General features: G+C 42.7%; 1 protein-coding gene across 3 annotated transcripts in view; it reads right to left on the reverse strand.

The window, feature by feature from the left end:
• URI1 (URI1 prefoldin like chaperone) overlaps positions 1-14,908 on the reverse strand; it is a 45,019-nt gene extending 30,111 nt beyond the window's left edge. The window contains exons 1-2 of one of the 3 annotated variants that reach the window (XM_030511952.1): positions 14,137-14,908; positions 412-446 (exon numbers count right to left, since the gene is read on the reverse strand). In XM_030511952.1, the coding sequence (XP_030367812.1) occupies positions 412-446; positions 14,137-14,208 (107 nt within the window). In that variant the 5' untranslated portion in view covers positions 14,209-14,908. Of the gene's footprint in view, positions 1-411; positions 447-1,654; positions 2,202-13,185; positions 13,441-14,136 lie in introns of those variants that run through there. The other 2 variants (XM_030511951.1, XM_030511953.1) reach the window with 2 other exon arrangements.
• Between the last annotated feature and the right edge of the window lie 6,692 nt (positions 14,909-21,600).

The following is a 21,600-nucleotide window of genomic DNA, read 5'->3' on the forward strand; positions in this document are numbered from 1 at the left end:
CACAGTGGTTTAGCACATGGAAGGTGGGGGGGAAGGAGAATTTCCCTACTTGCGTAGTTAGAAAGAAACCAAGAATCATTAATTCTACCCTGGGAGTACCTTTGCACCGATCAGGCAAATTCAGCATTTACCCACAAGGTTACTCAGGGGAAAAAAACGAATGAGCTGGGCATTTAAAACAGAAGTATAAACACTAAGGCTCAGTGTATTTGTGATTTAAAGTGATGATATCAGTGGAAAATATATACATTTTCAAGAGCATTTTCACTGCAACAATGCTGAGCTATCACTAACCCCCAAAACATGCAAGTAGGATTTGGCTATCATCAGAATCAATAGCAAGACTTTATTAAAATATAACTAGGTTACTCATCAGTATTTTAGGCATGTAATCAAACATTTTTCACTTACCAGTGCTGGATTTTTTCTTGGCAGCTAGTGACCACCTGTCATTAAAACAGATAACTACTCATGAAAAAACAAGGCTAAGCACACAGCTGCAATGTCAATGCATCAGAAACTAGAACAGCAGCATTACAGATTTGGTGGTGTCTCTATATACATTTCTATTTGTCAGTGCAAAGGCATGTGAATGGTAGTTCTTAAGCAGCACACTTTATCACACGTTAATGCAGACCGATAACCACAGAAAAAAATTACAGCTTTTCAATTCATATTTTGGTACAATACCTGCTCCATAACTATTACATGACACACAATATAAGTAGTAGGTTGTGTGATCTGCAGATCTATTTTCAGTGTTACATGCTCACAGAATAAGAAAACAACATACATTATAACAAGACATCAATGTAACCTCCCTACTGAGTCGTTGAAAAACAAAAACAAATGAACCCCACATCACCAAAAACATTTTTTCCTTCATCAGTACCTCAACAAATGTCTCCACTGGCTGTTTGGATTTGAAAAAATACAAATTAATTTTGTGGTGTTTAAATACAAGGGTATCTGACACCATTATATGGGCTGCTGGCTTCCCTCCTGTTCTTTCCATGTGTCACAAAAAGAGGAAGTTTTAATCTGCATATTTCACTTTATGTCACAGGCTTTCCCAAGAGATCCAAAATAATTTACAAAATAAAGGGCATTGCTAAAATGAGATAGTTTTCTTCTCTTTTAACTGTATTTTTAGATTATGTAGGTATAGCAAACAGACAAGATGCTGAAACCTGTGACCTTCTCTGCCATAATTACGTGGAGATTTTGTCTTTCAAAACATATTCTGATCTCTGAATAATGGTTACCAAAAATATAACACAAACAATTTCATTCAATTATATGAAATGCAATGAAGCCATGGGGCAATTAAATATGTCTAGACATCCTCTCACTATAAGCATTTTCTAGATTATTTTTTCTTTACAAATTTTGCTTTTCCTATAGCCAAAATAATGCTAACATTTGAAAGCAATTAATGAGAAAATTTGCAGAGAAAAAAGTAACATACATTCAAGTACTACTGAAATCACTGGAGCAGATAATTCTTCCCCCCCCCAACAGGATGAAAGGCCATTTTTTTTTTTCTTCAGTTAGCATATGTGCATCTATTGCAGAACAGAGCTCAGACCCTGCGCTTCCTACTCAAGGACTACTTTGTGAGCTAATAATTCTTTAAACAGAGTAAAGTACTTACACGAAAAGGATCAGCTCTACATTTGCGTTTATGCCATTTCATAATCCATCAGGAAATTCAGCCAGGTAGCTTGCCCCGCGTAAGCCAAGTTTAAATTTATCATTTGCTTTAAATGACTATAAATCAAATGCCCAGCAAATATTTTCCTTAACATGCAAGCTAAGATTAAGAGTAAACATACAGACTTCTACATTATATCAACTCAGAAATCTGATGCATACTATTGAGCCCATTTTAAGAGTAAAGTTTCCATTAAAGGTATAAATCACACAGCGTTGTGTACAATGCTAACCCACAATGGAACCCACCATATACAAGTAGGAGAGTCAGAGTCTATTCAACATCTCTCACCCTTTCAGGTTTAGTAAGGATTGTGAAGCACACAACATAATTTAGCACACAAAAATGTTTATGAAATCCTTTAAGAAAGTTCGGGTTTAAATGCCCCACTGCAGATGAAGATGGAAAAGACAGGAAGCTTCCCATTCCCAATACGTGACTTCCCATGCATGAAGTGAACTAAAAGCACAAAAAGAAAAACCCTGCAAACCAGAAGAGCAGCATGTTCATTAACCTCTACATGATAATCCTTTCATAGCTGCATATTAACTAGTTACATATTCATAATCATTTACATTATTTAGAGGACCTCCTATGAAAATTTCCAGGCTATATCCATTAGCTATAATGTTAAAGGTTAGAGAAGATAGTCTACTTAATGTTTCCAGGAAGCTTTTTTAATTAGTAAATATGTAAATTGGGCACATATGCTTTTTATGTTTTTAAAAAAATAGCCCATCAGTAAAACAGCACAGGGGCATACGCTGTTTCCATTGCCCTTTATCCTCTTTAAGAAAGAAAGAAAAAGGAAAATCAATAAGACCAATCAATTTTAATTTAATTCTTCTTCTTTGATATAATCTCTCTTGAAGGGATACTAAAGGGTGGAACCCACAACAAACCTTTTCGTCTCAGTGGCCAGCATAAAACGAGACCTTTTACAGAAGTGCTAAAATATACCACCTTAAAAATGTTTCAGGCTGCAGTTCTAGAACTGAGCTCTATTAAAAAATTGGAGAATAAATATTGAAGAACAGATGGAGATCAATTATACATATGTCCTTTATGAGGTCAGTCCCACTGTTTGGATAACAACTGGTCTTATCACAGCAAAGAAACAAATAGATAAATACATAAACAAATCTTTGATTCTTTGCCTTTAATCAAACACAGGAAAATCATTAGTCTACCTTCCACATATAATTTGTATCTAGAGTTACAATTAAAGAATGAAAATTCCTTTCAGGGTAAATAAAATAAAGGACCTGTTTGTTTATTCATATGAGTTCTGTTTGTCTGGACACCTAGAGCCACCCACTACGCGTTATTTCCAAGACATCATAGTGAAGCAGTACCAACAAACTCTGAATTCTCCCCTTTTGGGGATAAAAATGTAGAAGTTTGTGAATGCATGTGCTTATCAATGGCTTATCTGCATACTAAAATATTTATTAAACTTCTCTTGCCACAAACTTCGCATTACCTAATCACGGGTCTGGTTATTAAAACAGAATCCACTGTTGGAAAACACATTCCATACTCTTAAAAGAAAGCCAATGGGCAAATATCTTGTTTCCTCTTTTTCCTCCAACAGCAACTTCTTAAAATTTAGTGCTTCTTGAGCCCCTGGCCAGACAGAGGCATACCGTGGGACAGCCCTGGGAGAACACACCTCTGTGCACCAATAACCCAAAGCATAATTCTTTCTGGATTAAAAAACAAACCTGTAAAGCAAGAGATTGTAGATTGGTTCTGCTTTCGTTACTACCAGGCTGAGCTATTTGAAGGGAAGCATATATTGCTGATTTCAGGTAATGTCTTTGTTTCCAGGTTTCACAATCAGAGTCACAGCAGAGCAGGATTATTAATCCTACAATCACCCCACAGGTGTTCCCCAGTTCCACCATGTCAATCTGAACCCAGGGCAGCTTGCAGGCTAGTGACCACAAATCACCCTCAAACAACTCATACCGTTCAGCCAAACACTTCATTAGCTGTCTGAAGGCAGGAAATTCCTTTTGTGTGCAACAATTTCTCTTTTTCCAATCTATCTATTTATAGCCCATCTTCTCCAGGATCTTTCATCTGAAGAACTCAAAAACTTTTCCATGAATTAAAGCTTAGAGCACTTTGGAAAAGTGCTGCACTGATTTTGCAGGATGAGTAACTTAACCACTGACACTGGAACTGGGCTAGGATCAGAAGCCAGATCTCCTGACTCTGCAGCCAGGCATTACCATCACTTGCAGTATTTCTGTGGAAATGATGACAGGCAAGAAGGATGCTGTAGCACAAAGCTGATTCTTACCTGTACACGCCCATAGGTGTCTAACCTATTCCACATTATCCCCTTCTCTTCCCAGAAGATCCTCACCCTCACATACAAGGACATCTCTTTCTTCCACCTCATTTTTTATAACCTGCTGCTTCTGCACATGCTTCCATTAGTAACAGCTGAAAAGAATTCTCTGTAATGCTTCTGATTACCAAGGTGGTGCACAAATAGTTCTGCTCTCCTCTCTAGTCCAAGATTATTTGGTTTTATTTAGGTAGTTTTCCAAGATAGAATGCATGAATGTGAATGTCTCCACTCCTCAGCTAGGCACTGCCTACAAAAGTGACTGATTTAGCACGCACAGGCTAATTCTTCTCTCTCACCTGTTCTGAACAGCAATAAGGCAAGTTTATTTATGTTTCAGTTCGTGAAAAACTGTAAGCAACAGAGCTGGTACTGATACCATCTGCAGACAGTTTTGGGTCCCAGTGCTAAACCTGCTGCATCGAGCTACTCCATTATGTGCAAATCTAGAGACCTAGACAGTAGTACTTTATCTGAAAGTTAATTTCAACAAAAGTAATGGAAATAAAAATGCCCCATCAGATTAGGAAGAGTTAGTGAATGAATGAGAGGCTTTTTCCACACTTGTGGCTATTAACGTGGAAATACGCGGCATGGCATAAAAGCAAAGTTCCTGTTTAACAAAACTGCAACTCAGGTATCTGAGAGACCAAGTAGATAGATGTGTGCTGTTTCTACATGCATAGTTGAGTATTTTGTTTCAAAACTGTGGCTCACAATCTGGCTGGTCTTCTGAAATTAGAAGCTAGGGACACAGATCTAATCCCAGCTCTGATTCTATTTCTTCTAGATGGCCTTGAGCAAATCACAACCTCTCAGTCTACATTTCTTCATCTGCAAAATGGGGATAATAGTATTAACCTACCCACCTCAGAGTGTTTAATGATGATTAATTAATGTGAGAAAAGCACTCTAAAGATGTAAGAGCACTATATAAGTGATAAAGCATTATTTACCACTTGAAAAGTAATCTGAATAAAATCAGATATGCAAGTAATTTGTTTACATGTAGCAATAATATAATTTGTGACTATTTAATCTTGAATTAGTCTCACTTTAAACATCCCTTTCAATCACATTTCCAGTTACTTAGAGAAAATGACAGTATGGAATACTTTTCGTGGAAGCAGAGCAAGTAATGAGGTGGTAATTAAAGTAAGGGCCTAATAAAGTCTAAAACCAATGATCTGCCTTCAGGAGACTGTCCCTGACATTTGGGCTGCTTACGTATCTCAAGTCTTGACCTTGGTTCTGTTGTTCAGAACCTTCCACAAGCTACAGCGGAAGAGGATGCTGCTTTTCTGAAATACAGATCCACATTTGCAAGGCTCATGATAAATCCAAGATAATTTCCATTACTGACCCAATTCAGATGAATCCGACTCTGTACAGTTTTAACTGCTTAACCTTCTACATCCAAGTGTTCACTGCAGTTGATACACGCACAAGAGCTGCCTCCATCTGTAAATCTTTGCAGTATCAAAACCTGCTCTGCACACAACTCATGCATGAGATTTCTCTGTTGCACCCCCAATCCCTGAAATTTTACCGGCAAAATTACCAGTTTGCAATATGATTTTACATTACAGAAGAACACAAATGGATGGTCAAGCATTTAATCATCTCTTGGTAACAAGGATGTAACAAGCCACATGCAAGATAAACATTTAAAATGAATTTTCATTTTTTCCTCTAGGAAACTACACAGCAATTGCTGATGGAGAAAGACAGAATTAACATAGAATCATAGAATCGTAAGGGTTGGAAAGGACCTTAAGATCATCTAGTTCCAACCCCCCTGCCATGGGCAGGGACACCTTGCCCTAAACCATGTGGCTCAAGGCTCTGTCCAACCTGGCCTTGAACACCGCCAGGGATGGAGCATCCACAACCTCCCTGGGCAACCCATTCCAGTGCTTCACCACCCTCACTGTAAAGAACTTCTTCCTTATATCTAGTCTAAACTTCCCCTGTTTAAGTTTGAAGCCATTACCCCTTGTCCTACCACTACAGTCCCTAAGGAAGAGTCCCTCCCCAGCATCCTTGTAGACCCCCTTCAGATACTGGAAGGCTGCTATGAGGTCTCCACACAGCCTTCTCTTCTCCAGGCTGAACAGCCCCAACTCTCTCAGCCTGTCTTCATACGGGAGGTGCTCCAGCCCTCTTCTCATCCTCGTGGCCCTCCTCTGGACTCGCTCCAACAGCTCCATATCCTTTTTATGTTGAGGACACCAGAACTGTACGCAGTACTCCAAGTGAGGTCTCACGAGAGCAGAGTAGAGGGGCAGGATCACCTCCTTCGAGCTGCTGGTCACGCTTCTTTTGATGCAGCCCAGGATACGGTTGGCTTTCTGGGCTGCAAGCTCACACTGCCGGCTCATGTTAAGCTTCTCGTCAACCAACACCCCCAAGTCCTCTGCAGGGCTGCTCTGAATCTCTTCTCTGCCCAACCTGTAGCAGTGCCTGGGATTGCCCCGACCCAGGTGTAGGACCTTACACTTGGCTTGGTTAAACTTCATTAGGTTGGCATCAGCCCACCTCACAAGCGTGTCAAGGTCCCTCTGGATGACATCCCTTCCCTCCAGCGTATCAACCAAACCACACCGCTTGGTGTCGTCGGCAAACTTGCTGAGGGCGCACTCAATCCCACTGACCATGTCGCCGACAAAGATGTTGAACAGGACCGGTCCCAACACTGATCCCTGAGGGACACCACTCATTACAGGTTTCCAACTGGACATCGAGCCATTTACCACAACTCTTTGCGTGCGGCCATCGAGCCAGTTCTTTATCCACTGAGTGGTCCATCTATCAAATTGATGTCTCTCCAATTTAGAGACAAGGATGTCGTGCGGGACAGTGTCGAACGCTTTGCACAAGTCCAGGTAGATGACGTCAACTGCTCTGCCCCTGTCCATCAGTTCCATGGCTCCATCATAGAAGGCCACCAAATTGGTCAGGCAGGATTTCCCCTTAGTGAAGCCATGTTGGCTGTCACCAACCACCTCGTTGTTTTTCATGTGCCTTAGCATGTTTTCCAGGAGAAACTGTTCCAAGATTTTGCCAGGCACAGAGGTGAGGCTGACTGGTCTGTAGTTCCCCGGGTCTTCCACCTTCCCCTTCTTGAAAATGGGGGTTATATTACCCTTCTCCCAGTCATCAGGAACTTCATCTGACTGCCAGGATTTTTCGAATATGATGGACAGTGGTTTAGCAACTTCATTCGCCAGCTCCTTCAGGACCTGTGGATGGATTTCACCAGGTCCCATGGACTTGTGCACATTCAGGTTCTTAAGATGGTCTCGAACCTGATCCTCTCCTACAGTGGGCCTAAGGCCTTCATTCTCACAGTCCCTGCATTTGCTTTCCAAGACTTGGGTGGTGTGGTCAGAGCATTTGCTGGTGAAGACTGAGGCAAAGAAGTCATTAAGAACCTCAGCCTTCTCCAAATCCATGGTAGCCAGTTCTCCTGATAGCTTCTGGAGAGGGCCTACATTGTCCCTAGTCTGTCTTTTATTTGCTACGTATCTACAGAATCCTTTCCTGTTATCTTTTACATCCCTTGCCAAACTTAATTCTCGCTGGGCCTTAGCTTTCCTAACCTGGTCCCTAGCTTCCCGGGCAATGCTCCTATATTCTTCCCAGGCCGCCTGTCCGCACAATTATTTTTCCTAGAGCCTCATTTTCATTCAAAAAATGAAATAAAACTATTAAAAGTTCTTCAGTCTGTTGGCACACTGTATGATTTAATGGAAAAGGAAGAAAGCATTTCTGAGCACCCATTTATTATATCATATTACTCAAAAATACTACATTTCAACAAATAATTAACATAAATCCCCCTTTGGGTGGAAACTTGTCTTTCGAAGAAATGTGTTTGGGAACAATACTGAAGTAAAAGAAGAGACTGAAAGAAATTTGAATCATAGCAAACATTTCTTTCTAAAGGAAAAAATCTAATTTAGAAATAGAATCACATTTTTTACCTTTCTCTACAAGAAAACAAGTGAAGATCTACTATTTTTATATTGTGTACACAAAAGTGGATCTCAGTTTTGCAGTAAAAGTAGTACACAACTATTATTTATCAATAAATAAAGACTAAGTTCTGACAAAAATTATTTTTGGAGCTCAAAAATTCTACTTGAAGAATCTAAAAATTATAAAGCGGACAGTAAATGCCGCATCTCTTCTTTGCCACTGGAAATCCTGCCCTCTGAAGACTATTTTTTATGTTGTGACCACAGTTCTAGGTCACGTAGACACATCACCTGGAGTTACCCTGCAGTAAACAGGGCACAGGTAAGCATGGGACAGCCAGGCAGGCAGGGTCACCTCGCAGGAACAAGCACCCTTCCCGCTCACATCCAACCCTGAGCTCCCAACACCTCTGGGCTGTTTTGCTGCGTGTCAGTCCCCTTTGGGAGTCATTTCAATTCACAAACCAAGCAAAACTCCCAAAGGCAGCAGGATGTTTTCTGCTAAGAGGGTGAGTTTAATTAGCTCTGAACTAATTAAACTGGTCCAAGAGAGTCACAAACTCTCACCTTTCACTGGTAGCAAGCCAGCATCCATGTCATGTAACTGCATCTGGAGACAGCGCTAAGGAACCTGTACCTTAATATTTTAACTTATTTCACCTAAATGCATTCATGTAGCTATATCAAAATACCCAAGCTAGCTCAGGTACCAAGACAGCAGCAGACCAACATAAGCATAGAACTCCCACGACCTAACTCCCCAAACACCTCCAGCAGGTTTTGCAAGCTTTGATGTAGCCTCTGATGCAATGACTATGCTGCTAGCAATACCCAAGTTAACTAGCTTAAAATTGCCATGAGCCATGGCACCTGCCTCATAGACATACCTTCAGGCTGTGCTTCAACATTCAGCTGCAATCCTGAGTAAACTCACCCCTTCTTGTCTGTAGCTACTCAGCTCCACTGTCTTATGTTTCCAAACCCAACACAATCTGCTGGCAGATATTTGTGATGCTACAGAACCAAATATATTAGAGAACCACACTGGCTGAACAATAATCCAGGAAAAAAAAAAGCAAAAGAGTTAACAATAAAGTTTGTGTTTAAGCTGGATCCCAACCCAGGTCACTGAGCAGCATCACAAATGCGCCACCCTAAAATTGCTAAAAGGTGGAAACAAGTGGTCACAAAAAAAAAAAAAGTAAGATTAAAAAGTTGCTCACCAAATTGAAATCATCTCCTTCCTGGATAACTCAAGTGCCCATTAAGAGAATTTTTGAACAAGGGACTGAGGCTGCTGCTCACAACTGCTCTAAATTGGTACGACTGCGGCTGCGGCTCAAAGGGCCAGCCCAGTTTCACCCATCACTGGCTCTGCACCTCCCCACCACATTCATGCTGGCATCCGACACAACCATTTTGTGTGTGCTACTGGATTCCTCTTACCCCCAGTAGGCTGATCACAAAAATTAGTACAAAAGTGGTTGAGAGGTTCACCCTTTTTATGATAGTGAAGTGGCAGCCTATGCAAACAGGCAAGAGGAACCACAAAACCAGCAACTGCACAATGCAGCCTGGTGTCCTAACACCCCACTACAAGAAAATGAAGGCCCTGTTCAACTGCTGCTCTGAGGCCCTCAAGAGAGCAAGCTCCGAGCTAGCGGTTTAGTTACCAGTGAGGCAGAACACATACAGACTTGCCTGTTCCAAAATAAAGGCGACACTCTTTAAACTCTTCTGTGAATTTTTTACTTTAATTACCATTAAAAAAAAAAATATTTAAGATCTGATAATTCATTTCACAATTCTTGACACTATATACACCAGTGAGTATTTAAGGCACGGTAATAAGAACATAGACAAGTATTAACTATAAAAAGTAAAAGTCATGATCAATTAACACTGGAGAAACTAAGTATTTCATTGAAAGATTCTAAATAATGACTGAATTAGCCTATTTACTTGAAAGCAGTGCATGAGAAAACATTAGTGGAACCCACTATTATCAAAAAAAAGCACGGGATGTGATGGAGTGGATGTCACCAAAAGTTTCTGAAGAGGTAAGTGTCCAGGTACCTTTGAAAAAGGAATATGGCCAATAGAAGCTTCAGACAGGTCCCTTTAAAAAGGAACATGTCAAACCAAGCTTCAGACACTCTGTTAACTTTTCTCAAGTAGTTACTGTGCAAACTGAAGTCCTACTACGCTGCTGTCTCGTACCCAAGCTTTCTGTAGAGCCTGTTAACATGGATGTAGGCTGGAAAAAATGAAACACCCTGGGAAACACTGCACTGGAAAGCACATTGAATCTCACCTGCCAAGTCTGCAGGCAAGCACTTCCAGATTTCCAGTGACTCCTGCAGCAGCATGAAGTGTACAAGACCCTACTTGGTCTTGCTGCTCTTTTTCAGATTGAAGGAACAGCTTTAAAACTACAAGTTGCTGATTTCATAGAACAGATGCTACTTGAAAAAGACATAAATAGAAGCAACTACCCCCAGAAGTAATTCATATAAGCAGACAACAGTTTTAAAGTATGTAAGATTAGGGTTCCAATCTTTCTAAATTCAAATCTGTGATTTGTTTCTCCATAACCCACCTACAAGTTGTTTGACCATTAAAAAACTGCAAGTACCCAGGATCTTGAAAACAAATTTGAAATTAAAGATCGTCCAGATCAACCATTAAAATTCAGAAAAATTAAGAATATGTCATAACATACAATGGCCAATGAGTTACAGCAACAGCAGCACTAAATCTGATTGTGCTTTGTTGCCATGATGAGTGACAGGAGAGTCACTTTCTTGTCTTAAGGAAAGTCTTTCCTAAAAAGAAAATAAACAAATATGTTTGTCAGTGCAATGCAACAACAACAACAACAAAAACCAGAAAAAAACAAAAAAAAAACCAAAACAAAACAAAACAAAAAAAAACCAACCAACCAAACAAACAAAAAAATCACATTGCCAGCTGATGCTGGAATCCTCCTTTACATTCTCCATGCCCATGTTTGCACTATACAAACGTCTCGGGTCTAGTTGGTTCTGTAATGTCTCCCATTACACGTACCTTCCTTGCATTTCTCAGAAACTATAGAACATATGAGCCCACTGTACTGTAAATTCACTGTCTACACAAGTCGCACCAAATCATACAGATCTGATTTGTCAACTTCCAATCAGTTAGTAATCCCAACCCACCCGATTGTAGACATAGATGTATATCAAATATTACGTTTAAACGCAGGCTCTATGGCATGAGAATCCACCTATTTAAATATTCATTTTATAATTCCTGTACTAACTTGCAACAGATTTAAAACAGTATTTCCAGCTAACATATATTGCTTTTGCAAGTAATCCATGACACATACATTATATTCTTCTTACAGAAATATTCAAAACTTTACACAGGCACTGTGCTTCCAGTGATGGTCTTTATCATGAAAATTACTAGATATTCTTCTATAATTTATCCCCAAGATACACATTCTAAGTCATGTTTTTATACAAAGTGCCTTTCGTGGGAGCACTGAAAATTGCTTCTAACAGTTTGGTCTTGCCATTGCTACAAATTAACAAGATGAAATCTGTCCAACCAGCAAGCAGTCCTAAACAAGAATTAAAATTACTTTTCACCAGGGGTCCTAAACCTGGAAGTTGCAGCCTCAATCAGATTAAAGATAGAAAGTCATGAACATCCTGCTCTTTTAATATTCTCAAACAGGAAGGAAGCCTCAGCTCACGTGCTCTCCAGAGCAGCTCTTTAGCACTTAAAAGCTCAAACTCGTAGCAGAACCAGGGTTGCACAGTGGCCTGGATGTTAAAATAATCAACCATGATTCAAATATTAATTCTGCAGATAGGTAATGCCGTATTTCACTATTACACTCACGGCTGCCTTCAGACTAATGGGAATAAATAGGTTTCTTTATACTTAATCAAGCATCACTGGGACAGCACAACATCACAGTAATTAAAGAAAATATATGTGCCTGCTTAAATGCTGTTATATAGAGATACAGTTCTGGCTAAATAACTTGACTATTTGCCATGATGCTCATACTACCATTACTGGTCTACCAAAATACAGCATAACTGATTCTCCCTCATATTTGTGCTAAGCCCAAAACATAAGCCTTCAACTTCAGTAATTTTGTGAGAAAAATATGAATCTCTGAAAAGAGGCAGCTGAAATGAAAAGACCTCCTCCATCTTAAAATACAATATTTTCCTAACTGAAAATACTGTTGTAATCCAATTATATATATTCATTGCATAGAAGCAAAGTCTACTATATCTTCATCATGACACTCCATTGTAACCAAGATATGTAGTTCTTTAGTGTAATTTCATATTGAAGCTGAAGTGTTCCATTTTTTTTTTTTTTAGCAAATTTGCAGAAATTATGTAAAGTTTCCCTATGATAAAATATAATTTTGGTACATCAGCCTAAGAGAGGCTTAATTAATGGTCTCCTGGGCCTCTTTTCCACTGGAGCAGATCTGTTTAAGAATAGAGTCTTAAACTTGCTTACTGAGGGGTCTTACCATGAACGGTGCATAGTTCTACGTGGTTACGACTGACACCTTAGGCCTGACTGACACTAATGTACCAGAGAAACTACTCTTCACCAAATCCTACCACCTTGAAAATTAACTGAAGGAGCCCAAGCAGATGAGTTACTATCACCAATTATTGGTATAACAGGTTACTATCTGTACAGAATGGGTGACACAGAGTATTCCAGCAGATCCTCTTACTGTTCATCCATATTAAGGGTCAGATGGTTATGTAGATTACTTAGTAGTGACAGTAAGCTGTTCGAAAGTAGACACACTCCTGCACACTGTATTCCAGGCAACGCACATTTTATGTATGTGCTACCCAGTTTTCTTACTCTCAACTAAAGCTGCACATGACAAAGCAATACAGACTGAAGTTCTCGGTTATAACCGAGGAGCTCTCTAAGGTGCATCTTAGAAGCAGCCCTAAGAAATTTTAATCGTCTGAGAAAAACGAGCAGAAAAATGGAAAGGCATGGTGACTGGGCAAATGTGCCAGGGATGCACTCAATGTTCCCCTGAGTTCCTCCTGCACCCACACAGACCTCACTGCAAGGCTGTGACCTACCAGCCCAAGGTCCCACTTGTTAACATTAGCAGTGCCCACTCGCCTCAGATCACGACTATAACCTGCATGGAAAGGTTTCTCAAGTTTTGAACTACAGCCATAGGTGGAACCAGCCTCTGAAGTCCCAGGAATCATTTCTGCTTGGCTCTTTCAAACCTGTTTCAAACATAATCAATGTTTTTTAAGCCAAGGCATGAATTTTTGATCCACCACCTCTCCAAGTCAGGCCAGGAGATGACCCAGCTCAGCGGCACCGCCCGGGCCTCGCACGGCGCCTACCTGCAGGCCCGTGTTTCACAACAGTGCGTGACCAGCCCTATGTGTCTGGAGGGAACACGGAAAAGCAGAAGGAGGGTGAAAAACACACACGTGTGGGAGAGTGCCGGCATGCACGCTGCTAGCGTGCGGGCTGCAGTGCTCCCCACGGCGTGTCAGGGCGAGCACCCGGGCAGCGGGCACAGCGCAGGCCCCGCTCCCGCCAGCCCCAGGTCACCCCGTCTGGCGTGCGCCGTCTTAACCGGCAGTTCGGCACCAACAGCGCTGCCAACAGCTGATGTCCCAGCGCCCCTTCTCCCCGCGGAGGCGGCCTCCGGGCGGGCTGGCGGTGCGGAGGGGGTGTCACCGGCCCGGCCCGTTCCGTTACCGGGGCTGGTTTCCCGGGTCCCACTCCCGCCCCCCCGCCCGCCGGGGACCGATCGCGGCCACGACCCTCCTCAGCCGCCAGCCGTGACGTCAGCGCCATCACGTGCCCGCCCGCGACACGCAGGCCCCGGCGCGTGCCGCCCGGGGGCCGCCGCCGCCGCCCCCTCCCCCCTCGAGCCCCCAACCCCGGGGGAGCCGCTTCACCGCCCCCTCCACCCTCCCCGCCCCTCCGCCCGTCCCGGGCCCCCGCCGCGCCCCCTCCTCCCGCGGCGGCCCGGCCCGGCCCAGCCCGGTGGCCTTGGCCTTTACCTTTTCGTGCTCCTGGCGGAGGCGGCTCACCAGCGCGGGGCTGAGCGGCGAGGCGCCGCCGGGGGCCTCCATGCCCGCCGAGCTGGGCCGGGCCGGGCCGGGCCCGCAGTCTCTGAGGGAGCCGCTTCGCGGCGCGGATGGGGGAGCCAAGGGGCAGCAGGCGGCCGGGCCGGGCCGATCTCCTCAGCAGGGCGAATGAGTCCTATAGAAATGTTTGTGGAGGGCGAAGCGCCGGCTCCAGAGCCGCATCCACACGGGGGCCGTCGCCGCCGCCGCCGCCTGGGCCCGGGTCGCCGCTGCCGAGGGAAGCATCTCACACTCGCATTCTGGGCCGCGCCGCAGCCTGGGCCCGGCTCCCGCTGCGCCGGCGGGCCGGGAGAGCGCCGGCAGCTCGGTGCCGGCCGCCGCCTGCTGCCGCCTGCCTGCTGCACTCTGGGTAGCCAGCCAGCCCGCCCGCCAGCCCGCCCGGCGGCCCGCCGCGCCCGCGGGAGGCACCCGGCTGCGAGCCGCGAGAGGCGGGCGCTCCCCACCCCCTGCCCGGCCCGGCGGCCCCGACGGCTCTTTCCGCCGCCGCGGCGGGCGAGTGGCGGCCCCGGTACCCCGAGTCCCGCCAACGGGCACGGGTGCCCTCGGTCCTGCACTTGTTCGGAGCACAGGCCCGGGCCTCGAGTGCAGAACATCAAGACACCCTCTGTAAAGGGGTTTGATCGGCCCGCAGTCATAGAATCACAGACTGGTTTGCGTTGGAAGGACCTCAAAGCTCATCCTGTACCACCACCCTGACACCGGCAGGGACACTTTCCACTACACCAGGTTACTCCAAGCCCCGTCCAACCTGGCCTTGAACACTGCCAGGGATGGGGCAGCCACAGCTTCTCTGGGCACCCTGTGCCAGCGCCTCGGCACCCTCACAGGGAAGAATTTCTTCCTAATATGTAATCGAAATAGGCGGAACTGTAGGTCTTTCGTAACAGGGAGGTGATGTTACAATAACTGATCTCAAGAATCACAGACTGGTTTGGGCTGGAAGGGGCCTTAAAGCTCATCTAGTTCAAACCCTCCTGCCACAGTCAGGGACACCTTCCACTAGACCAGGTTGCTCAAAGCCCCTGCTCTGTAGAGTTGATGCTGGCAGGACGCCTGACAGTAAGTAAAGAATAGGCTGCAATGACCAGAAGGATTGCAAGATGTATTTAGATGCACTGAAATCATTTAAGGCAATACTCAGGCTTGGCTACATGAAAATGTTACTGCATGGGAAGTGAGTGGCATGCAGGTCCTCTTGGACTACCACAGAGTAATTTATGTGCAGTAAATTCATTAGTTGATTTTGTCGAAGGCATGAGGCACATCCAAAGTAACGTGCTGGTAATTGAGTAGAGCCATACTTCAACAGCATACTGGAGCACAGCACTGCTAAAGACGCTTGACATAGGGCTTGAGTGCCTGCTGTGATTGCAGCAGGTGTATTTTAACTTCTACACACGGAACACCACACTGAGGGGTTCACTTATAGACAGACCTTGTGTTTACTGCTGCACCTTTCCCTTGAGTGAACAGGGAGTTGCGAACACCCAGCATATGTGTTTGCCAGTGGAGCAGAGGGGCTTACACTGTCTCCACGACAAGGACTGGCAGACATGTCACTAGGTGGAGGTGCAAAGGTGCATCTTCCCTGCAGTTAGACCAGTGAGGGCAGAGGGTGTCCTTGTGCAAAACATTTCTTTTCCATGAGCAGAACTAACCCTGTACGCACCACAAAACAACTGTTTGTGTAATATACATGAGACAGTATGTGCTGTGTACTTCTCTAAATCCAGGTTCCCATCCCCCTTAAAGAGCCTCAAAGCTCTACAGATGAGGAACTTAGAAACAATTTTCAAAGCATGGTTACTCAAGCTGGAAGTTAGCTTTTAGCCAGACTTTAATACAGTTTCCAATATTGCAAATAAAAATTTGCAACTGCAGCTGGGTAGTTTGGTTTATGAAATAAGTACATCCATAATCTTCTAAATGCTCGTAGTAAATAACTCCCTTCCAGCCTGCTTAGAACCTCTCCTAAACTTTTCTCCAGTTTACAGGGCTTGCAGAAGAGATACTACAAATAGAGGTCATTTTAAAATGCTCTATTTTGATTCCATTTCATCTCAACTTGATTGGAAGACAATACAGATGCACAACATACAGATACGTAGAAACATAGAATTGTAGAATGGTTTGGGTTGGAATGGATCTTAAAGATTATATTTTTTTTTTCCTGACACAACAAAAAAGCACTTAACTAACAAGAGGAGCCACAAAGTAGGAATTTTCTATCACGAGACACTGGTTCCTAAGTAGAATGTAAAGGCATGCAATTGTTTGTTTCCTGTTCTAAAGACTTCACCATTTCCCATGCCGCTAGTACAGCATTTAGTCACTAAATGTATTGCGTTGAAGACTTCTGACAGTTGGCCAAAGTAAGAGGCTGCATCATTACCAGGGTAATGACTATGTGTTTGGTTGTACGGAGGGTAGTATGGAATAGTTTATTGGATCCTTTTATACATTTTGTTTTTCATCTGCCAATGAAGAAATATTCTAATAGTAACAAACAGATGGGACACAGCATTTGCCAAAGAGGAGCACGAAGCCTGCCTGTGGGTCACATTCTTTTGTGCTTATAACCTGTACAAAACCATTGTCACCAATGAAATTCTATGGAATGTAAAATAAATCAAATTGGAATTTGGCCTTCTAAGCTGCAGATGTTTGTTTACTTGTTTACTACATTAAATCTTTTAGATTACCTACGTGATGATTTTCATAAAACCTTGGGAAAACTCTGAAGAACTCTCTGTAATTAAGTAAGGGAAAGGCAAATAAGCAAAGCTTACATGCTGTCTTCCAAGTGGATGGCTTACCAGTCAGCAGATACGCTTGTACTGTAGCCGAAGATGTGTCTGCTGGCAGAGCTCCTACCAGAACCCAAGCTAGCTAGGTTGGATGAGCTTTTGAGAATGAGAAATCAGTGTCGTATTTTTGGCTTTAATATAAACAGGTCAGCCCTGCCTGTGAGAGCAGAGGATTAGAAGCAAAGTTTTGGAGATGTCAAGTTAAGTTTGCAGCAAAGAGTCTCACACCAGGGCTTTGGCTCAATGACATTCTTCTTTGGCAAAGAAGTCTGTGGCTTCTCCCATACTCCTTAAATGTCATTCACCACTCCACAAAGAGGGCAGGTGCAAGGGAAGAGAAAAACAAGGAGAGGACAAAAAGAGGAGACAGATGTGGGAAAATGCCTCAGCTGGTCTTTCTGCTTGGAAAAACAAAGGTGAAAACATGACACCTGTTTTGCAAGACCAGAAACTTCAGTCTAAAAGCATGGATTGCAACAAAAAAATCATGGATAAGGAGAAGAGGGTTAAGAAACAGGTCATCCTTGGAGCTCACGTGTGTGTGTACATACATGCAGAGCTACACAGAGAACAACAGTTGCCGGGAGAACGGGTACTGAGGAAAAGTGACAAGAAAGAGCTCATCATTATCGAGTTGGAGAATAAGTTACCCTGAGACAGACCTCCTGCAAGAGGAGTGCATCTTCGGAAAACCGGCTGTGACCTGTGAAGACCACCTCTGTTAGCAGCACATGGAGACAGTCTTATAATGTGATCAGTGAATGAACTTCCCTGATCAACAGCAGACTGCCTGATCTGCTTCAGGAAGATTTCAAAAACAGTCTTCTGTCATGAAGTGGTCATGCTGGAACTGTTGGGTTTTTTCTTGGATCTGGGTCTGAATTAAATGTTTTCAGGTGTCTGGTTTTTTGTTTTGGTTTGGGGTTTTTTTACCTCAATTGTTACAGTATAGTGCATCACTGTGGTTGTAGACAGCCTGCCTTCTACAATAGCTGACTACACGACTTGAATCAAGGCATAGCACTTATCCTAATGGACAGTTTATGAAAGAAATTGCTGCAGTTGGAACAAAAAAAACCTAAAACAGTATCCTCATGTTAAATCTAACTCGTAATAATAATCAAAACTAATAATAATAATCAAAATGTCATAAGAACAAGTCCATCTTAGAATTTTAGATAATTCTGGCTGTAGCACCGTGCATGCTTTTGAACTTTAAAGGAATTTTTGAACTTTAAGTAATTTGAAGAGTTGCTAAAGATTAAAAGCCTTTCTCTGTTGCTGTGACCTGCCAGGAGGATAAGTGCTCCGGCAAATATTTAAGAAAAACTGTCTCCGCTCCAGCAGCAGTAATTGAATTTTTTCCTATCGAGAAGTTTTATTCTGAACAAGACCACTATTAACTTTTCAATGAAAATTCTTAAGATTGCAGATACGTCCTTTTGGAACACCCTTTTGCAAAAAAAAAAAAAAATGCCATAAGCCTCTCTCCGTCAGTGAATCTGGAAGGAGACCCAGTTCCTCTGGGCTCAGTGGAACTACTTAGAGGAGCGAAGCTCTGCAGTGCTTGCAGAACCATGGTGAAAGCCTGCATCTCCTTCAGTCAAATCAGTCTGAAACAACCAGTATTTTTTCTGTTGGGAGTATGACAATGGAGTCAAAATTCATTCTCCAGGCATAGAAAGAGTGAGGTTTTTAAATGGTTGTTGGTCTGAAACATCGGCACATGATACTGACATTGGCATGTTTCTCCTTCCCACCTTTTCTCATTACAAAGATAAGAGACTTCAGGGAGCTTTCTGATGGGACCCTGTATAGAAATTCTATTTCCTGATCTAAAAAGCGTTTGTGTAAAACACATGGTATTTTTGGAAAACAAGATAGCCAACTATTAGTGTGCATGGTGCATTAGTCTTACTATGTGTTTACTAATAATGATTTATTTTGATGATACTATCATGCAATAAAGCTCCAGACCCCTCGCAGCAACACAGCTGACTGTATCCTAGCTTTTATACCATGAACACTGTCCTGGTTGGTTTAGTACATGAAACTTGGATGCTTTATTTGTATGCTTTGTAGTTGCTTCTGCCATCTTCGATTAGTATCACCTGGAAACCCCAGCTTTGCTGCATGTAGTCACACCCAAGAGGAAAGCCGGACTCAGAAAAGATTAGTGTCACTTTGCTTTTTCCCCTCATCTTTTCTCTTTAAAGGAAGAGAGCTTTCTGATCATGGCAGTTTATCAGTAAAGATAGCCTAGATAGCTGAATACCTTAAGGGCCTCAATCTCCTTTCATATGTCCCAGAATTAAAGCTGGTATAACTCTGTTGACTTCCGTGGTGATTTATACCTGCATTAGTGATAGGAGAATCAAGTGCTGAGGTTTTGATGAAGGATACTATGAAATTTGTTCTTTTAGCTTGTTAAACAGACAGTAACAAATTCACACATCTGCTAAAGAGAAGATTGTGACCTTAAGGATGTCTTTCTCCCAAACTGTTTACTCCTGTACTCATTTGCTCAGGTGATGATGAGAGTCTTAAGCAGCAGAGATGTATAAGGGAAAGAGCAGTCCTTATACAGACCAAGGGAACAGGTTTAGAGGTCTTCCCCACTGCAAACACACAACTACTTTTCTAGTGTTTGGACACACAGTCTCTTCAATGTAGGAACCAGCAAACATGCACACACAGTCTGCACACAAAAGCCAAAGCTGGTAGCACATAAAATTTGTATGAATGTCTGCATTTCACTTTTGCAAGCTAAAATAAGGCTGTTGGACTTTGGCCCAGGACAGTGTGTTTAATACAGGTCGTGCATCAGGTCCAGGCAAGAGCCACCTGGGTCAGACCCATGAAGAAGTCTCAGTCAGAAGCAGCTTTGTTAAGTACTTGTTATTTGGTGTGGTTTTCTGCTAATTATTGATCAAGAGCAGGTTATATGCCAATATTTTTTTGGTGTAGTCAGAGAAGGCCCATTTGACACTGTTAAACTCTCAAAAAGCTGTTCCTTTGGTTTCCAGTTTGAAGGCCCAAAAGGAGGCGTGCCTGCTAATTGGGTATTTCACACTGTCATGTTTCGAAGTGATAAAGTGTCATTTCTCCTGAATAAGTGGATTCTCTTTCCTATGCTGCAGCAAGCCGGAGTGGGAGCCTGAAATTGCTTCCCAAACTTTTTATCTCAGTTTCTGGGGCTGAAGTAAAGCTTGTAACTACAAAAGTTGGGTTTATCATCACTTTCAATTAATAACTTTGTCTATCCTTTGAATTGTAATTTCTTATTCACTTCAGGGAACCATTTACATATATTTACATATACTTATTTATACACTCTAACAAATGTACTCGTATCAAAACAGGGCATTTCCTAGACAAGCTTAAACCCGTTTCACTATCATTCAACTTACCTTTCATTTCACCTTTTGGTTTTTTTCTTGACATTTATTGTATTCTAAAGCACTGCATTTTGCTGCTAAAGACATGTCTGGTTTCCTGATATCCTACCAGTTTCATTTAATTCTTCTTTGTACAATTCCAAATTATGTTGAGCATTACATTATTTAAGAAAACAACTGGGATAGGACTACGATGAACTGAAGTAAGCCAGAAACCGCTCTGCTGCTACAAAACCAAATCATATTACAATTTACTCCTGCATGCCCTTTCTTAAACACGCAGTCCCACTAACTGAGATGGTCCTCATGGCTTCAGTGGAAGCATTTACGTTATCAGGGACTCTCCTCAAGGGACAAGAATTCAGATGACTTGTCTAAGAAAGTTTCTCTGGAAACTCAGCTTTAGGCTGAGCAGACTCGTAGCACAATTTGAACGCTTTTTTTCCATCACCAGATCAAATCTGGCCTCGGTAGTAGTGAGAAATCATTACCATCTGAATTCTAATCCGTGGCATATGTAATCGGGGCTGGGTGGTCTCATTATAACTTCTAGGAGAGCAAACCTCATCTCATAAACCACCACTGCAGGTGGCACTTAAAATGGAGGTCTGCAGGCTCAGTGGTGTTAATCCTGCTCTTTTTACTGCTGTTGAATTCACACAGCATCTTTAGCAAAGGAAAAGTAGCAAATCCAGTTAGCTTCATATTTTCTGACCCCTGAAGATTTCCACTAGATGTTTGTCATCATTACTTAGAAGAAGATAAAAGCAAAAAAAAGATTTTTTAAGTAAGTGCATATTGTGTGGAATGTTGTAAACTACAAGTATTTGAACGAACCTGAGTGAGGAGGCCCCAGCAGTTACGGACCCCAAAGAGGAGAACGCTTCCAACGATACCATCTGTGATTTCAGGACACACATACAAATGGATCCAATTTTATACAACACAACAAATTAGGATTGATTAGACTCCTGTGTGAAAGAAAAATAGGTATTTCCACATCCTTTGGTGTATCAAATGCAACTGATCTAGTGGACTAAGTTTTGGAGATATTCAAACTGTTTTAATCAACCTGAACTGGGCATCATATCAATTTACAAGATGAGCCTTAATCTATGTCCATTTATATGGATTTATTGTATTACACTGCAAGAAAAGTACTGCCTGGCCAT

Source organism: Strigops habroptila, chromosome Z (genome assembly GCF_004027225.2).
Source record: "Strigops habroptila isolate Jane chromosome Z, bStrHab1.2.pri, whole genome shotgun sequence".
NCBI classification, from domain to species: Eukaryota; Metazoa; Chordata; class Aves; order Psittaciformes; family Psittacidae; genus Strigops; species Strigops habroptila.